This window comes from Gobio gobio, assembly GCF_949357685.1.
Source record: "Gobio gobio genome assembly, chromosome: 18".
NCBI lineage: Eukaryota > Metazoa > Chordata > Actinopteri > Cypriniformes > Gobionidae > Gobio > Gobio gobio.
Window position 1 is genome coordinate 11,575,743 of NC_137111.1, and position 18,332 is coordinate 11,594,074.

The window sequence follows — 18,332 nt, forward strand, 5'->3', positions numbered from 1 at the left end:
AATATAACTCTGTGTAAAGGATATCTCCTGCGATGTTCTTCCAGAATAACAGTCTTGTCTCAATAATCGTCCAAAAAGCTTCAAAATCTCAAAGTCAGCGCAGAAAATATTCTGCAAAAGTTTGTGAATTCGCCTCGTCTCTCTCAACAACAGATCGCGATCGGTGCGCGTGCACACGAGTCAGAATTCATAACACGCGTCGCCATAGCAACTAAAACTCCAATCATATGAGCAGAGCGCATGAGCGCACATAGATCTGAACACATTTAGTGAATAGATACAAACTTAATTTGGACTTCTTTCTTTAATAAAACGTTTTAACCTGTTTCATTGACTCTTACAAAACTTTGATTCAGTGATTCCCCTGCATCATCATCACTCAGAAATGCTAGATGTCTGTCTCCGTTTTCTAGAAATGTCCCCGTTTTACAGCTCGTTCAAAACAATCCGCATATACATTGCAAAAAAAAGCCCAACATACAGCAGCTGCTGGAGCAATCGTGTAGTGATTATTTCTCCAGCAGATGGCGCTGTGAGCTACGCTGACTGTACTTGAAGAGCGTAACAGAGAGCAGAGCGACATTATCGTAGCCTGACAAGCCAGACCCACATTAAGATGTTTGGTCTGGAAACTCACCATTGACAGGGCTCAATCCGAGGGGCGGGATAAACGGTTGTCTGTCAAATTCCCTCTGCACGCAATTGGATAGCACCACAACCAACCGAAGCGGAGCTAATGTTAGTTGATAGATTAATGCTGCCTTCACGTGCTCTCAGAATTATCGTAAATACGAGTTTCCTAGGTAAAAATTGCACATGAACGCCCTGACATTTTGAAACTTGAATGCAATGAGCTCATAATCAGAACTTCAAAGTCGGAATTATAACATTTCCAATAGCACGTGAAGGCAGCATAAACTCCGAATACATCTTCCTGTCTTACGAATGACTTCAGTGCCGTTCTTTGTTCTTTCCTCAAAGAAAAGCTTAACTCCAAGTCTTCCAGAGTAGCGGCCAAAACCGATTTGAAAGACGCTGATCGTCAGCTTCTTTGTTTACCTGCACTGTAAAATCCAACAGTTGTTCTTACTAAGACTTTTTTAGTAAACTTTACTTAATGTCCAATAATTTGTTGACCTTACTTAAAACAAGTAAGTAATCTGAACTATTTGCATGCTATGCCTTCGTTACTTAGAAAACTCAAGTAAACATTACTTGACTGGTTTGAGTACCATTTTGCCAAAGCAAAAAAACAAGCAGGCGGACGGGCAAAGTGTTTTTGAGGCGGGGCAATTTTTTCTAGACTTATCACTCATTTCCTCCACTTCTTCTCACCATAATTGTGAATAGTGTTCCCTTTGGTTGGACACTTGGAACTTCATTCATATTATAGTAATTAACTTCCTATTAATGCAGCAATGCAACAAGAAATTGATTTCAAAATAAGGGAAGTAATATATATATATATATATATATATATATATATATATATATATATATATATATATATATATATATATATATATAATGTAAGTAATATTTGTCCATTAATGATATAGAACATAACTATTTTTCATGTCAAATAATGACCTTTTAACATTTGTTTTGCTAATATTTATGGCATAACCTTTTAATTGAGTTGATATAATCCCTCTATGTTTGTCACAATATCATTTGACCATGCTCGAGTGTGTCACACACACACTTCAACATTCAGCATGCAAAACACAACAATGGTAACAAGGAATTTTTTTTTTATTTATTTATTTATTTTTTTATTATTAATACGACCTTTACTATTTTACTTGCTGTCATTATTGGGGTTATACTGACAAAAGACAAATAGTAAAATAAAGGCAAAAATAGTAAAACGAAGCAATTAATTTATTCATGCCACAATGCACTCTGGGAGTACACTTCCTCAGATCCCAGATAGAATTAAGTTGAAAAAACTTAAACGGTTTAAGTAAGAACAACTTAATGCAATTAAAAAGATAAGTGAAGTAATTAAACAGCGGTATTACTTAAAATTAAAGTATTTAGTCTATTCAACTTAAAATAGTTATTAGAATGACTAATATCTTTAAATAAATTTAACTCAAGTTTATCAAGTAATCATTACTTAAATTTTTTAGGGCAACCACTTTCCTCAAATTTTTTAAGTAAACTCAACTTATCCGGTTTTAGAGTGTGTAGCACGCACACACACACACACACACACACACACACACACACACACACACACACACACACACACACACACACACACACACACACACACACACACACACACACACACACACACACACACACACACACACACACACACACACACACACACACACACACACACACACACACACATAAACTAAACAATTACACCTTACCCTAGCTCACAACAAATACATGTGCAGAATACACATACTTAAACACATGCTTAAAATAAGCCTAAAATGCAAAATAACAAGACCAATTAAAGATAGTAAGATTTATTTTCAAGCACAAACGTAACAAAACACTTGAAGTAAAAGAAAAAGAGGTATACAGTATAAACTTGTGCAAATGAAAGTATTAAATACAATTATATTTTTTAAATAGTTTTATTCATCATGTCATATTTATGTTGTTTTATTTGTGTAATGTGTTTTTGTTAAATCATGTTCTAATATTGTTTTGAACGGCTTGTGATTTACAGTGGTGGTTTTACTATGAACTGTTTTCATTGTTTGATTGTTTCTTTGTTTTGTTTTTGCGGATGCGGTGAATTGTATTAATCAGACCAAAAATCGTAATAATCAAACTAAATCATGATAATTATTAATGTTAATAATAATATAGGTAGCCCACAACGACAACAAAAAACATTCAAAAATATATTGTCCCCATTTTTAATTAATAGACAGGCCTAATAAGTCTAATAACAAATGAGATTTAGTGATATTTTGACCACTCAAATCGGAAATTTCCAAGTTTCCATTTCAGAAATCTGGTCACCTTACTCTGCATGCATCAAAATGTGTTGCTAAATACTTTTATTTATTTATTTTTACTATATTTTGCTATATTATTGCATATGAATAAAAAAATAAAATAAATAATGTTTCCTTGTATTAGTTTAATGGTGAATTTTTTTGTTCTTATTATTTTAACTTTTTTTCAGGGTATCAAAATGTGAGTTTATATATGTGTGTGTTAAGTTGAGTTTCATACTTCAGGCTTTTATGGCGCATATACTATGATATTATTGGTGAATAATACCAACATTTTCAAAGAGGGAAAAAAAAACACCTCAATTTTATTCAGAAGCCCAAACTGAGCAAAAATGTGTAATTTGGTGCACCTGCTGATATTTATATCGTCAAAACGTAAGATGAAATTCTGATAGCTTGTAATGTCAGTCAGTGAGATCTTTATAATAGACTTAAAATGCATATAAATATCAGTTGTCACTCTATATTCCCCAATAATGTCTTAGTAAGATTATATTTAAATGCTTTCACGATCAAAGCTCTGTAGTTTTTGATGACTGAAAGATGAACAAATAAACTCAAAAGCACGATGGATCATAATTGATACTGTTGGAGAATTAATCAAATCAAAAATCAAATCACTTTATTGTCACACAGCCATGTACACAAGTGCAACAGCAGGTGAAATTCTTGGTGCAGTTCCGAGCAACATAGTAGTCACGACATGACATGTACAACATTTAGAGCAGCATCAGATTACACTGATGCGCCCACAATTACTCACAGCACAGTAAACTCTACAATAAACAATAAATAATTTACACAATGTGAGTGTGGTTCTCACAGCTTTAACCAATATACACATACTTACAATATACATATACTTTAAACAATATACTTTAAACAATATACTTTAAACAATATACACACTAAAACATACATTAAACAATATACATTACGCTATATAATAATAATAATAGTATACAATGTACAGTATACATTATTATTCACAGTAGAGATCCAATGTGCAATAGGTGCTATATGATAAATAATAAATTATATAAATGTGTATATAATGTGTGTGTATCGACAGTGGGTTGTGCTGAGTGATATTCTGTCCAGTGTGTGTTATGATCCTGATGGATCAAGAGTTCAGGAGTCTAATTGCTTGTGGGAAGAAGCTGTTCTGGAGTCGGCTGGTGCGTGTTCTGATGCTGCGGTACCGTCTGCCTGATGGCAGCAGTGAGAGCAGCCCATGGCTCGGGTGGCTAGAGTCTCTGATGATCCTCTGAGCTCTCTTCACACACCGCCTGGCGTAAATGTCCTGGAGGGAGGGAAGCTCACCTCCGATGATGCAGCTGGCCGTGCGCACTACCCTTTGCAGGGCTTTGCGGCTGCGGGCGGTACTGTTGCCGTACCAGGTGGTGATGCAGCCAGTCAGCAGGCTCTCTGTAGTGCTGGTGTAGAACCGTGTGAGGATGTGGCGGTTCATTCCAAACCTCCTCAGCCGTCGCAGGAAGAAAAGGCGCTGATGAGCCTTCTTCACAACGGCCTCGGTGTGGACGGACCATGAGAGTTCCTCTGTGATGTGGACACCGAGGAACTTGAAGCTGCTGACTCTCTCCACCGGTGCTCCATCGATGGTGATGGGGCGGTGTTCTCTCTCATTCCTCCTGAAGTCGACCACCAGCTCCCTGGTCTTGCTGACGTTGAGGGAGAGGTTGTGCTCCTGACACCACCGTGTCAGAGTGTGCACCTCCTCTCTGTAGGCCGTTTCATCATTGTCAGTGATGAGACCTACCACCGTCGTATCGTCAGCAAACTTGATGATGGTGTTGGAGCTGTGGGTTGCCACACAGTCATGTGTGTACAAGGAGTACAGGAGTGGGCTGAGAACACAGCCCTGAGGGGCTCCAGTGTTGAGAGTCAGTGGTGAGGAGATGTTACTGCCCATTCTGACCACCTGGCGTCTGTTTGACAGGAAGTCCAGGATCCAGCTGCATAACAGGCTGTTTAAGCCGAGAGCCCGGAGTTTCATGTCAAGTATGGAGGGCACAATGGTGTTGAATGCTGAGCTGTAGTCTACAAACAGCATTCTCACATATGTGTTCCTCTTTTCCAGGTGGGAGAGAGCAGTGTGAATAGTGGATGAAATGGCATCATCAGTGGAGCGGTTTTTGCGGTATGCAAACTGCAGTGGGTCCAGTGAGGGGGGGAGAACAGAGCAGATGTGGTTTCTGACTAGTCTCTCAAAGCATTTGCTGATGATGGGGGTCAGAGCAACAGGACGCCAGTCGTTTAAGCAGGTGGTTTTTGCTTGCTTCGGTACAGGAACAATGGTGGACGTTTTGAAGCATGTGGGGACCACAGACAGGGAGAGGGACAGGTTAAAAATGTCCGTGAAAACTCCAGCCAGTTGGCGCGCGCACGCTCTGATGACGCGGCCCGGAATGCCGTCTGGACCCGCGGCTTTACGGACGTTCACCCGCCGGAAGGATCGGGTAACATCCGCTACAGATACGGAGAGTGCACTAACCTCTGTATCTTCAGCCACGAGCTCTCTCTCCGCGAGGGCGGTGTTAGTTCCCTCAAAGCGAGCATAGAAGGTGTTTAGCTCGTCCGGGAGAGAGGCAGCGGTGTTCACGGTGGAGTTTGTGTTCCCTTTGTAGTCCGTGATGGTGTTAATTCCCCTCCACATGCTTCTGGAGTCGGTGGTGTTGAACTGTCCTTCAATCTTGTCCCTGTACTGGCGTTTTGCTGCTCTGATGGTTTTCCGGAGGGCATAACTTGCTTGTTTATGCTCCTCCGCATTACCGGAGTTAAAGGCGAAGGTCCGCGCATTGAGTGCCGCGCGAACATCCACATTTAGCCACGGCTTCTGATTGGGGTACAGCCGTATTGTTTTGGTCGGAACAACGTCTTCTACGCACTTCCTGATGAAACACGTTACGCTATCGGCGTAGACCTCGATGTCGTCATCAGAGGCCGACCGGAACATCTCCCAGTCCGCGTGATCAAAACAGTCTTGTAGCATAGAGTCCGATTGGTCCGACCAGCACTGGATGGTTCTGAGGGCGGGTGCTTCCTGTTTCAGTCTCTGCCTGTAAGCGGGCAGAAGGATGATGGAAGCGTGATCCGATTTGCCAAATGGTGGGCGCGGGAGTGATTTGTAACCATCCTTGAAGGGAGAGTAACAATGATCCAGAACTCGGTTCCCTCGTGTGTTGAAGCTAACATGTTGGTGGTATTTGGGTGCGATGCGCTTGAAGTTGGCTTTGTTAAAGTCCCCGGTCACAATAAACGCAGCCTCAGGATGCGCGGTTTCCTGCTCACTCACTGACCTATACAGTTCCTTCAGTGCCCGGTCTGTGTCGGCTTGTGGGGGAATATACACCGCTGTGATGATGACCGCTGTGAATTCCCTCGGTAGCCAGAATGGTCGACACATAACCGTGAGAAATTCCAGATCAGGAGAACAGAAAGACTTGATAGAATGTACGTTCCTCTGATCACACCAGGATCGGTTGATCATAAAACATACACCCCCGCCTTTGCTTTTCCCGGAGAGATCTTTTTCTCTGTCCATCCGATGCACGGAGAACCCCGTGGTTTCGATGGCCGAATCTGGAATCTCAGCGGACATCCAAGTTTCTGTAAGGCAGATAATGCAGCAGTCCCTCGTCTCTCGTTGGAAAGAGATCCGTGCTCTCAGCTCGCAGAGTTTATTGTCCAGAGACTGAACATTTGCCAGTAAAATACTGGGAAGCGGGGGTCGGTTTGCGCGGCGTCTTAATCTGATGAGCACGCCGGCTCTGCTTCCCCTTCTCCGGCGGCGTTTCCGTGGTCGGGCCGCCCAAACAAAAGGATCCGCTGCTGTGTTTGTAAGCAGCGGTTCGTCACTGGAGAATTTAAAGTCCGGTTTTCGGTGTGCGATTGCCGAACCAATGTCCAAAAGTGTCTGTCTGTCGTACGTAGTGAGGCAGACAACATCCAAGACAAAAAACACAAAAACTATAAACAGAACAAACAAAAAACTACAATGTTTCAGCAGAGCTTGCGACGTTGCGGCCATCCTCGGCGCCATCTCGACTCGACTCGAATTACACTGATGTGTTGGAGAATTACACTGATTATATAATATAAAACAAGATTATGTATCAATAAATTAATGAGAGGGTCCTGAAAGAACATGGAAAACTACTGGAAGATTGCATCCCTTGGTGTACGGGCACGGGTGTGAAGGCTACGTGACCAGTGGAGCGTTAAGAGAGTGGTACACGCAGGGCAGGGCCGTGCAGAGAGTTCTTCAGGGGCAGGGGCTCAAATGTAAAAAAGGGGCAATATATATATCCTTATGCTCATCGAGCCTGCATTTATTTAATCAAAAATAAAACAGTAGCCTAATATTGTGAAATATTATTACAATGTTCTTTTTAACTTTTTATTAATCAAAGAATGTTGAAAATAGTATCACAGTTTCCATCATTGACATTAAATCCTCATATTAGAGTGATTTCTGAATGATCATGTGACACTGAAGAGTGGAGTAATGATGCTAAAAATCCAGCTGTGATCACAGGAACAAAATATATTTAAAATTATTTAAAAATAGAAAACCATTATTTTAATAATATTTCACAATATTGCTGTTTTTTATCAAATAAATGCAGGCTTGATGAACATAAGAGACTTCTTTCATAAATCATGCTGCATAATATTAAAAACTGGTAACGTTAATATAATAAAGTCCTTTCACGTAACCATTTCGCCAGCTTACACTTCGCATAATAGGTCTGTAGATGCCGGTGGCACTTGGGTTTTGTTAACTTTGATAGTTTCATGAAATAGTAAACAGTGTATCAATATACATAAATACAAGTGAATTTAACACTACTTACCATTAATGCGACTTTTGCTGCTGCATGGTTTTGTGCATGTGCAGTGATTTATTTGTTGTCAGTTAAAATCCATTTTGTCAGTGATGCAATTTATAAAATGAACCAAACCGCAGGAAATTTTTCCACAAACGTTAGTTCGTCTGTCCATGTCATTTTCAACCGATTTATGAATAAGAACAGAAAATTACCGCTTCACATCGCCCAATGGAATTTGAACTTGCTTTGCCAGATCACGATTGGTTGGTGTATATAGCCTACATGACAAACGGGCATTGGTGAATTGTGTAATACTTTTAAATATATAATATATAGATTTGTAATTAAATCAACACATTAGCTCTGATTATGGAGGGGGAAAAAAATTGGTTTATTTTTTCCCGTAAGGCCACACACTCTCTGAAAGGACCATATTTGGCTCGAGAGCCGTTTCCGAACAGAGGAAAATCAGCTGTCAATCAAAACGCGCGCAACCCATAGCAACGCGTTACGGCAACGCCTCAACAGAAATTGTCCGACTTTTGAGCCGTTCGTTACTATTGTTTACATTGTCATGTTATAATAATCACATTTATTTAGTTTTATTGACCACGATATTATCATTGATATTTGTCTGAGAGGGGCACTTTTGATTCATTTTGAAAAAGGGCAGGGGCTCGAGCACCCAAAGCCCCCCCCTCTGCACGTGCCTGACGCAGGGGTTAAGTGGGCCGGAACGGTCCGGTACTGCGTTCCGGCACCTCAGATACATTTTTAAATATATCCAGCAGTCGCAGTGCGAGAGCAGCTGGATTGACGAACTCGTTCTGTGCTTTCGCCGCTCTAATGAAGTGATAATGAGCGCCAGGCAGTCCAGTCACTTTATGCATTTGAATACAAGCGCAACATCAAGTGTAGGCCGTCCATGTTTACATTACAGTACAAAATTATTATATTAAATATTGTATATGGTAACACTTAGGTGTTAGGTGACATCTAATTGCTGTAATTGTATTTGAGTTTTAAGATTCAGAATATAGGCCTATTTCAATATGGTATTATTGTAGACTTTTTTTGGTATTATGGTAGGTTTTGAACTTAAGTTGAACAGTTTTAGTCTATTATTTTTAGTGTGGTTTTCAAACATCAAAAAGACAACATTACCCTTCTTAAAACAGAAATCTGAGCAATATGGAAAATTATACAAAATAATATAAAAAAGGATGACAATATACAAAGCCAACCTCTGCTACAAAGTATACTCGCTATTACTGCAGAAAGTGATCGTTACAGATCTGAAATAAATTATTAGTCCTTTTGGCTCAACAAAAAAGTAAAAACCGGTTCCCACATTTTGCAGAATTCTTAAGTTTTGAAAACAGTTTTGAAAAGACCATGTAAACATGTACAAATTGGCCTGCATGTGTTCGGGGTAAGAAAATAATTGTTGTAATCTGAAAGATGTAGTCATTGAATGCTTTTTGTGTCAAATTGATAAACGATCCACAGTTTAGCCCACATAGACTGCTGTTGTAAACACTGTGTGAGAAGTTTTGAAAAAGGGAGTATTGAGAAATATGTCCTAGCAATTGTAAAAACTGTAACTTAAATCATAAGTTTGAAATGTTTCTAAATTTCAATGTTTTGCCACTGGGGGCGATGTCCTCTGTGAACCCTTGAACCAGATGATTTGATCTCGGATCAATTTTATAAATTTTTTGACATTTAATGACACATTTTTATAATAAAGAGTAGTTAAATGCATCTTAGTGGCTGAAAACCAAGCTCTCCATAAAACAGTTAACCCTACAGTTTTAATAAAATATTACAGAAACTAATGTTTAATGGTATTAGATGATTTGTTAATTGCATTGGATAGGATACACTTATTAAAACATTTGAAGTTGGTTTATAAAAGGTGTATTTATGTGTTTGTGCTGAGTTTTTTGGTCTGCATTGACACCAGCGTGTGGCGTTTCTATGCAGTGAAACATTTTGCGATGCGGTTGGTTCAATTGATTCAAAGTTTTGAAACACTGGGTTTCTCCAATCACTATATAAAGGATTCATAACTTCCAGGGCCCGTATTCATAAAGATTCTAAGAGTCCTCTCAGAAAACTCCTAATTTTGCTTAAAAACTTTTACGTAGGAGTCTTAGCTTAAGAGCTATTCGGGACCGATCTGAGAGCAACTCTGAGCAAGTAAAAATACAAAAACTTTTATCTTAGTGAAGAGGAGGGGCTGACCCCGTTGCTACGTATGACACAGTCTTTTGAAGACTGTGATTGGTTGGTTGTCCAAAAAGGGGAATAAAGGAGCGCTTTTAAGTATAGGGTCTATTCTAAGCCTTCTCTTTGAAATTACAAGCGCAAATTGTCCTATTTTACCGTTCTCTCTCACTCACACACACACACACACACACACATTATAAATATATGTATATAAATCCTTTTATTATTTACCATGCTGTTAATTCTATAAGGTATTTGATTGGCTTAGAAATATAAACATTGTTCCACTCTTTCCAATTACACTGATTGCTGGCATGTCTATTTAATTGGTGGTTTGAAAGTTGGGTTTATTATTGTTTAATGCAACAAACATGATCCCTGCACGATCTAATCTATAGGTTTTATTAAGTCAATGTCATCCATTGTCTGCAACACATTTCTTCTCCCTCTTCGTCTTTCTGCTATTTTCTCCGCTGCTAAAGAAACTCTTAAGCCTCTTAAAAGTCCTCATCCGTGCTCCTAACAAATTTGACCTTAAGACCTCTTTTAAGGGTTAAGATGCTTTCTGAATTACTTTTTTCTTTACTAGGATTTTTTAGTTAATTTTAAGAGTAAACGCACACATTTCTACGAATTTTCTTAGAATTTTGTCACTAGGAGCTACTCTTTGCATTAAGATTCTTTATGAATACGGGCCCAGAAATCTAGATACCAGAAAGAAACGAAGAAAGACATTATTGAATCATAGAACATCAATACTAACGAATGAATTGACAAGACAGAGAGGATTTAGAAGTTTTAATGGGACTGTTATTATAGATGGTCCACATCACACATTTCAGATTATGTAACCCCAGATATAAAACAAATAAAGACTATAAGAAAGAATAAAACAATAAATGAAATTCTTAAAAAAAAAAAAAATCTAACTTACACGGGGGTTTCATTTTTAGTTTGAATCAAGCCATCTTGAAAACACCATCACTACTCAACACATGAACACCACAGCATCATGGACAGTCACATGGTATATGGCACGCTTCTTAAGCAAGTCCCCAGTGCACTGAGATATTTGTTGTGCTTAATCTTAAAGTCTGCTAAATACTTGTAGAGAAAGCTCAATATGTGTTTCACCAGTCAACTCAATCAAGAAAACCTTATGTGCTTTCCTTTGTGGGAGTGTTCAGTTGTGCCCTTTCTTTTCTTGTCCTCCGCGTCCCACAGTGCATTCCGAACAAACCGTGAGGCTGCATTTTTGTCCAGACGTGCAGCTTTTCGTTTGTCCGTGATCTCCTTAACTTTGTTCATATGTGTCCTGATTCTCTCCTGTGAGGTGGAGGAGGTTAGTTTCTAGTTAGTCAGTACAAATATTAAACCAACATTCATAAAGACAAGTAGTGATTTTAGACAGAATTCTACTTTCACATACTGGATTTCTGTTCCCAGATTTAATCAGGGTTGCTGCTGGTTTACAAAAGGTAATAAGATTTTTTTAAAGACCAAGTAAAGAAAATTAAAGGAATACATTGAAGGGAAAACATTATGTTCTATAAATGTAGCTAAATGTCTAGGGGGAAACACAATCGACCCTATCATACACCCGGCGCAATGCGACGCAAGTGTTTTTTCTAGTTTCAGCCTGACGCAGCACACATTTTTACATTTTAAAAATAAAAGGATTCATATCTCTATAGAAGCGTTCAGTCTTTCCAATTGCAAATTCCACCACGTAAATAGCAAATCAGCCATCGTGCAAGTGCAACTGGCTTTTAAAAGGAATGGGAGATGAGACTCTTATTGGTTTATTGCACGTACGACTATAACACACCCATGACTCATTAAGAGACTAGGTACAACCCTTTTAATCAAAGCCTCAATCAATATTCATCCTCCTATATAATTATTAAGATTTTAATGATTCTTTCCAGTTATGATTTTGCTTAAATCAAGAGGACCAATGATTGTTTCTTCCTTTATACTTTCTAAAGTTTGTATTTGGTCTCTGAGTGGTGACTGTGATTGCTCATTTAGCCCGGCTCGCAGAGATTAAATATGGATTTGTCTTTCAAGTTATTTCTTTATTTTATTTAATTATATATTTCCTTTTACTGAAACCTTAAAGCCATAATAATTTTAGTATTGAGTTGAGCTGTATTATGAGTTGTATTAACAACATTTCAGAGTTTGAAAATATAAATTCCAACAGATATCCATGCTCTCAACCACTAGAATATGGACATATCTTGCCTTTTTTTCCCAGTGCAAATGTCTAAAGATTCTTAAATCAATATGCATTTACTGAAGATACAAAATATGAAGTCTTGCTTTTTGTGAAATTTATCAAAATGAAGTGACTTTAAGATTAAAACAAGAACAGATATTGGGCCAGTTTTCATAACTTGACAGATATTTGTTCTTGTTTTAAGCATGAACTCATTTAATTGTGCTCAGTTTTTCAAGATCTCATTGTACATTTGCATCTCAAGTAAAGTAAATGTATCTTAATTTAAAGATGTTTAGATATTTGTATTGGAAAGCAAGATTTATTTATTTATTTTATTTTACAATACAGACAACCTTTAAAGGGATAGTTCACCCAAAAATGAAAATTAGCCCATAATTTACTCACCCTCAAGTCATCCTAGGTGTATATGACATTCTTCTTTCAGACGAATAAAATCTGAGTTATATTAAAAAAGTCCAGGCTAATCCAAGCATTAGAATTGAATTCATAGTTGCTCTGTTTTTGAAGTCCATAAAAAGTGCATCTGCCCATCAAATAACTGCTCTATGCGGCTCTGGGGTGTTAATAAAGGCCTTCTGAAGCGAATCGATGCGTTTGAGTAAGAAAAATATCCATATTTAAAAGTTTATCAAATAAACTTTCAACCGACTGCAAATTCTAATGCTTGGATTAGCCTGGACTTTTGTAATATAACTCCGATTTTATTCATCTGAAAGAAGAATGTCATATACACCTTGGATGACTTGTGGGTGAGTAAATTTTCATTTTTAGGTGAACTATCCCTTTAAAGGGGTGGTAAACCACGATTTCACTATTCTAACTTTAGCTAGCGTGTAATGTTGCTGCTTGAGCATAAACAACATCTGCAAAGTTACAACGTTCAAAGTTTAAAGCAAAGGGAGATATTTGCTTTTAAAGAAATCAGTTTCTAAGGACTACAGCAAACGGCCAGCAGGGACTACTAGACATTCCTCCAGGGTTGCTGACATCACCAGCCCCAATATTTACATAAACCCCTCCTCCGAGAATATTAAATAAGGGGGGGTGAGGCCATTTTGTATCGCGGCGCTGTTGTGGTATAGTTAGGCTGGAGTGTTGTTGCCGCGATGCCGAGGAAACGCTGTTATTTTCATCCGGATTGCAGGTCTGGGGTACTTGCTCTGTTCAGCCTTCCTTGGGACGGGGGTGCGTTGCAGAGCGTTTAACATACAGCATGTTATATGCACGTGTGTTTGAGTCAGCGGGGAACAGGCGCGCGCGGGGCTCCCTGCAGCACATCTCACGGAGGAAAACATCCACCGTCTTCGCGATTTCAATGCCGGATTTGCACAACGTCAGCTGCGTGAAAAAAACACTGCCGGTGCGTGGATGCACGACGCGCGCGCTGCACATTTCACGGAGGACAACTTCCACAAACTTCGCGAGTTCAATACAGGATATGCACAACGGCTTGTCCTGAAAGCTGGATTTACAAACAGAAGCTGTTTACGGGCCACAACCTGTAAGTCTGATTTATATTTCATCGATGTGTTTTCCTGTAATAGGTTGTAGCAAGGAAGTAAACAGATGACAGCGCTGTTCTGCAAACCAGTCTGTTAAATGCTCATTCATACTTAACGTTATCCGACGAACACCTATCGTTACAAACACTAACGTTAAAATCTCAACAGCGAACCTGGCATTAGTGTAAATGATTCTTTGATTAGAGCTTTTATGTATTGTTTATCTACAGGCATGCTAAACATGGTTCTGTGTGTGATTTGGCTAACTTACTAGTTAAAGCCAGTGCTTAGTGTTCGTTTTGGGTTAGTTCTTGCGACAGATATTTGGCTATAATCGTTCTAAAAATACAAAAGTTAAAGTGCCATTCAGTAGCGATCATTATAGATCCGCAGTCTTTACTCTTGAGGACTGAACAGGTTCTGCTCGATCATCTTCACTCAAATGTTCTGGGTCTGATTCGGGCTCATATGGTTTTATTGACGCCGTTGTTTCTAACACTGACCAAAGCACAGCCTCCGGTAAGGGGCGTGGTGTTTCCGACAAACGTGCACTAGGCGGTTAGCGAATCACAACACACTGGGCCAGCTAACCAATCTGAGCCCATCGCGTATTTTTGAGGGACTGGCTTCATACAACCCGGAAAGCATCAGACCGTTTTACAAGGAGGGACAGAGCAGTGTAGAATAAAGGTCAAATATATGAAAAATAAGGCAATTTTTTTTTAAACGAAGCATGAACACATGTTACAGTGCACCCCACAAACACAGTCAAGCCTTCAAAAGAATGTGTTTTACCACCCCTTTAATGTTTATTTATTTATATATATATATATAATAAAATTATTATTTTATTTCTTTTCACCTACGAATATTTTAATTTAATTTCTGTATAAAGCACTTTGAATTGCCACTGTGTATGAAATGTGCTATACAAATAAACTTGCCTGGCCTTGCCTAATGTCATGAATTTATGAATTTAAGACTTTCTGCTGTGATTTAAGGCCTTAATTTGCGAAAATGGTGAATTAAGACTTTATAAGACCCACAGAAATTCTGTTAAAGGCATAGTATGCAAGTATTGGCGCTAGAGTATGATAATTCAAAACAATAACAAAGGCGTAGTTTGATGACGCCGTGAATGAGTGTGGAATCATGGGAGTTGTCGTCTTCACCTGCACAGCCGATGGAAAGCAATCCAACGGGACTCATGTCCATAAATGTTTATTAATGTTATTGTGATATGAAGCAGGGTGGGCCGAGAGCCCGAGACTTTTTACCTTGCTGTTTTTATTATGCTTATATGTTGCAGTTGGCCGCTGCCCCTCCTTTCATTTTGTTGTTCATGCACATTTTACAAATAAAGTTACGTTTATCGTCCTCCTCTTTCTTCCCTGAGCTTTGCTACGGTTATGTTAGATCAGGTAAATTCTCACTATTTTATTTAATTCTAATCAATCAGTCACAAATGCTGAATTACTACTTGTACAGGTGACTATCTGATGAATTAAAATTGTGGGGTAATGCAGCGCTGTTTTACTTGGTCAAAACAATCATACTTAAATACGTGTTGAAAGTTATGTTATAATGTTACTCTATGCATTCGCACAACGGCTAGTATGAGACATTTGTTGCACACTGCATTAAGCTAGATCGGTATTAGAATATCATATTAATAAATAGCTGGATGACTTGCTAAATGGCATGCAATTCAATTTAAAATATAATGTATGGTGGAGAAAATGCTGTATTACAATTAAATAAAGTTAGTACAAATAAAGCTCTTTCTGATTAAGCTATGTAAGTCACTTGACAAAATAGTGTCGTCTGATTTACTTTTTGGGTACAAACATGTTACATGTAAATCAAGAAAACAAGAGATTCACACAATAAGACTAACCGTGTTGACAGGGTTTGAAATTAACTGTGGCGGGTAACGCTTTCAAATCACCAGCAAATTTGGCAGGTTACATATTATGTTTACTCACTTTGCTGGGAAACTTTTGTAAAAGAAATGAATGTATGATTATATATATATATATATATATATATATATATATATATATATATATATATATATATATATATATATATATATATATATATATATATATATATATATATATATATATATATATATATATATATATATATATATATATATATATATATATATATAAATCTCTATCAATAAAGAAAAGAGCTATGACATAGTTAATCTGGTTTATTTCTTCTTTTTGGCTAGTAGAAGTTCTGACTGGGCCGGTAACTTAAATTTAGTAGCCAAACTGGCCGACAAGTGAAAAAGTTCATTTCAAACCCTGCGTGTTGAGCAATATAACAAGATTAGTTTTCTGTCGATAAAAGTATTCAAACAGTTGCTCACCTGTCTAAAAAAATGCCTAAAGCGTCTTTGGTGTTTCCATGGTTTCTACGAAAGTAAAGCCAGAAATCGAGGGTAACGCGGATATGCCGCAATGACACAGTCCGTTACACTGGCTAAAATAAAGGATTTCTCTGGATTTAAAAATGGTTGGAAACATTTAGGATAAAGTACACAAGTCAACAAAATATATAACATTGTACCAGTGGTTTCAAATTATGTTTACAAGCTGTTTAATTCATGCACTTTTAAATTTTAAGTTTGACGACAATTTTTCTTTTAAATCACTTACTAAATTATATCCAATACTTCAACTGTTATACTTCAACATCGCATACACTTTAAAATCTTGCTAATTACTTACAAAGCACTAAATGGTTTAGCTCCCCAGTACTTGAGGGATCTCTTAACATATAACCCATCACATCTATTGTAATCTCAAAATTCTGGCCAGTCCTTTTCCTATTTAGCACCTGAACTCTGGAACAGTCTTCCTAGCATTGTTCGGGAAGCAGACACACTCTGTCAGTTTAAATCTAGACTAAAAACACATCTCTTTACAATGGCATACACATAAAACATTTTTAATTTATATTATTTAAATAAATTAAATGATTGTTAGGCTGCATTAACTAGGTCAGACGGAACCGGGAACACTTCCCATAACACCTGATGTACTCGTTACATCGTAAAAAGAATGGCATCTATGCTAATGTTAGTCTCTCTGTTTATCCCGAGGTTCACTGCAGTCAGCCGGATACAGGTCATATCCAGATCAGATGGTGGACCTGCGCCCAGAAATGACCAACGCATCCCTGAAGTGTCTGCAGAGACTGTGTCAATTAGACTCCCCCCTGAAATTGCCTCATAGACACGGCCTCCTCAATAAACCCGTCTCCGGCGTGATGACTCCGATCTTTCAAATATTCCTATCTAATAATTGCCTCACCGACATGGCATGATGGCCAGAGGAGAACTGGCACCCCAACTGAGCCTGGTTTCTCCCAAGGTTTATTTTTCTCCATTATGCACAATGTCAGAAATGCTACTGATTAATTTTTAACTTGTAATTTGAAACCAAAACATTTGATGTAAAATGACAATCTTTTCTTACCAATTCTTGTTTGATCGCATGGTCTTTCGGATTGACTCCTTGTGTCACCAGATACACTAAGGAGGAAAGTTAAATCTTGTCATAACCTGTTACATTTCATTACACTTGACAAGTAAAACACAAAGGTGTAAAATCTTACTCCAGAACATTGAGTTGAGGGCATATGCAGACATCAGATCCAATTTAGCTTGATCAAGAGGATCCAGCTTGAATAAGGTAAAAAAAAAAAGAAAGATTTCAAAACATTTCAATAATTCATGTGGGATGGGACAAGTTCATATAACTGTTGATTTGTGCATTTGTTTACACATACTTTCAGCAGATGGTCACTTCTGGATACAGACACAAGTGTTTGGACCATATTCTGGACAGAGCTCACAGAGGAGTCAAAATCATTGAGGTTTTCCTCGATTTCGGTGGGATAATCCTCAGATGGACCATCATCAGCCATTGTCTGCCAACTGATACATACAAAACAATTTGATATAAAATGTATACATTTTCCTCTTAATACATTGGAATAGGAATATTTCAGAACTAAGCATAACTGGGAAACCAAAATGTACACTTTAATCAGCCTTTTCAGACTTGGACGTTTTAAATTCTTTGATATTTGAGAGATGCTTAAATATAACTTAGTTGTAGACCACAATGTTAATGATGTAATATTACATAAATATAAAAGCATAACACTTATAACGCTTACAAGATTATAACACGTGTACAGATTTAATGTGAGTGATAGTATGGAGATTTATCCACAGCTTTATCCACGTGTGTTGGGGACTGCGTGTTATAACATCACTTGCTGTTCTGGACTAAAAAGACCAATGCGACGCCCTATCAGACAGCTCATTAAACACTTACTAAAACCATATTTACACACAAGTACGTTTATGATATTTATAAAAACCCTTACCTGCAATCACACACACACGACACTGCACTTCCGGTAAACACAGGAAAAATATAAAGTGACGTTCAATTCCCACGTATTTCAAAATAAAAGTCACGCA

General features: G+C 38.0%; 1 protein-coding gene across 1 annotated transcript; it reads right to left on the minus strand.

Moving 5' to 3' along the window:
- Positions 1–10,858: 10,858 nt before the first annotated feature.
- On the minus strand, positions 10,859–18,281 carry c1d (C1D nuclear receptor corepressor). Its single transcript, XM_079842990.1, has 5 exons — positions 18,236–18,281; positions 17,630–17,777; positions 17,456–17,522; positions 17,317–17,372; positions 10,859–11,401 (listed from the first exon to the last, which is right to left on the minus strand). Exons 2-5 carry the CDS (start codon positions 17,765–17,767, stop codon positions 11,222–11,224), a joined length of 441 nt encoding a protein of 146 aa, XP_079699116.1. The 5' UTR covers positions 17,768–17,777; positions 18,236–18,281; the 3' UTR covers positions 10,859–11,221.
- Positions 18,282–18,332: the final 51 nt, after the last annotated feature.

Excerpts from the sequence above, each read along its gene's own strand:
- c1d (XM_079842990.1), bottom strand. The coding sequence starts at position 17,767 with ATGGCTGATGATGGTCCATCTGAGGATTATCCCACCGAAATCGAGGAA. Across the intron at positions 17,523-17,629 it reads GAAGTGACCATCTGCTGAAA|CTGGATCCTCTTGATCAAGC; the intron begins GTATGTGTAAAC and ends ACCTTATTCAAG. Across the intron at positions 11,402-17,316 it reads ATGCGATCAAACAAGAATTG|GAGAGAATCAGGACACATAT; the intron begins GTAAGAAAAGAT and ends TCCACCTCACAG.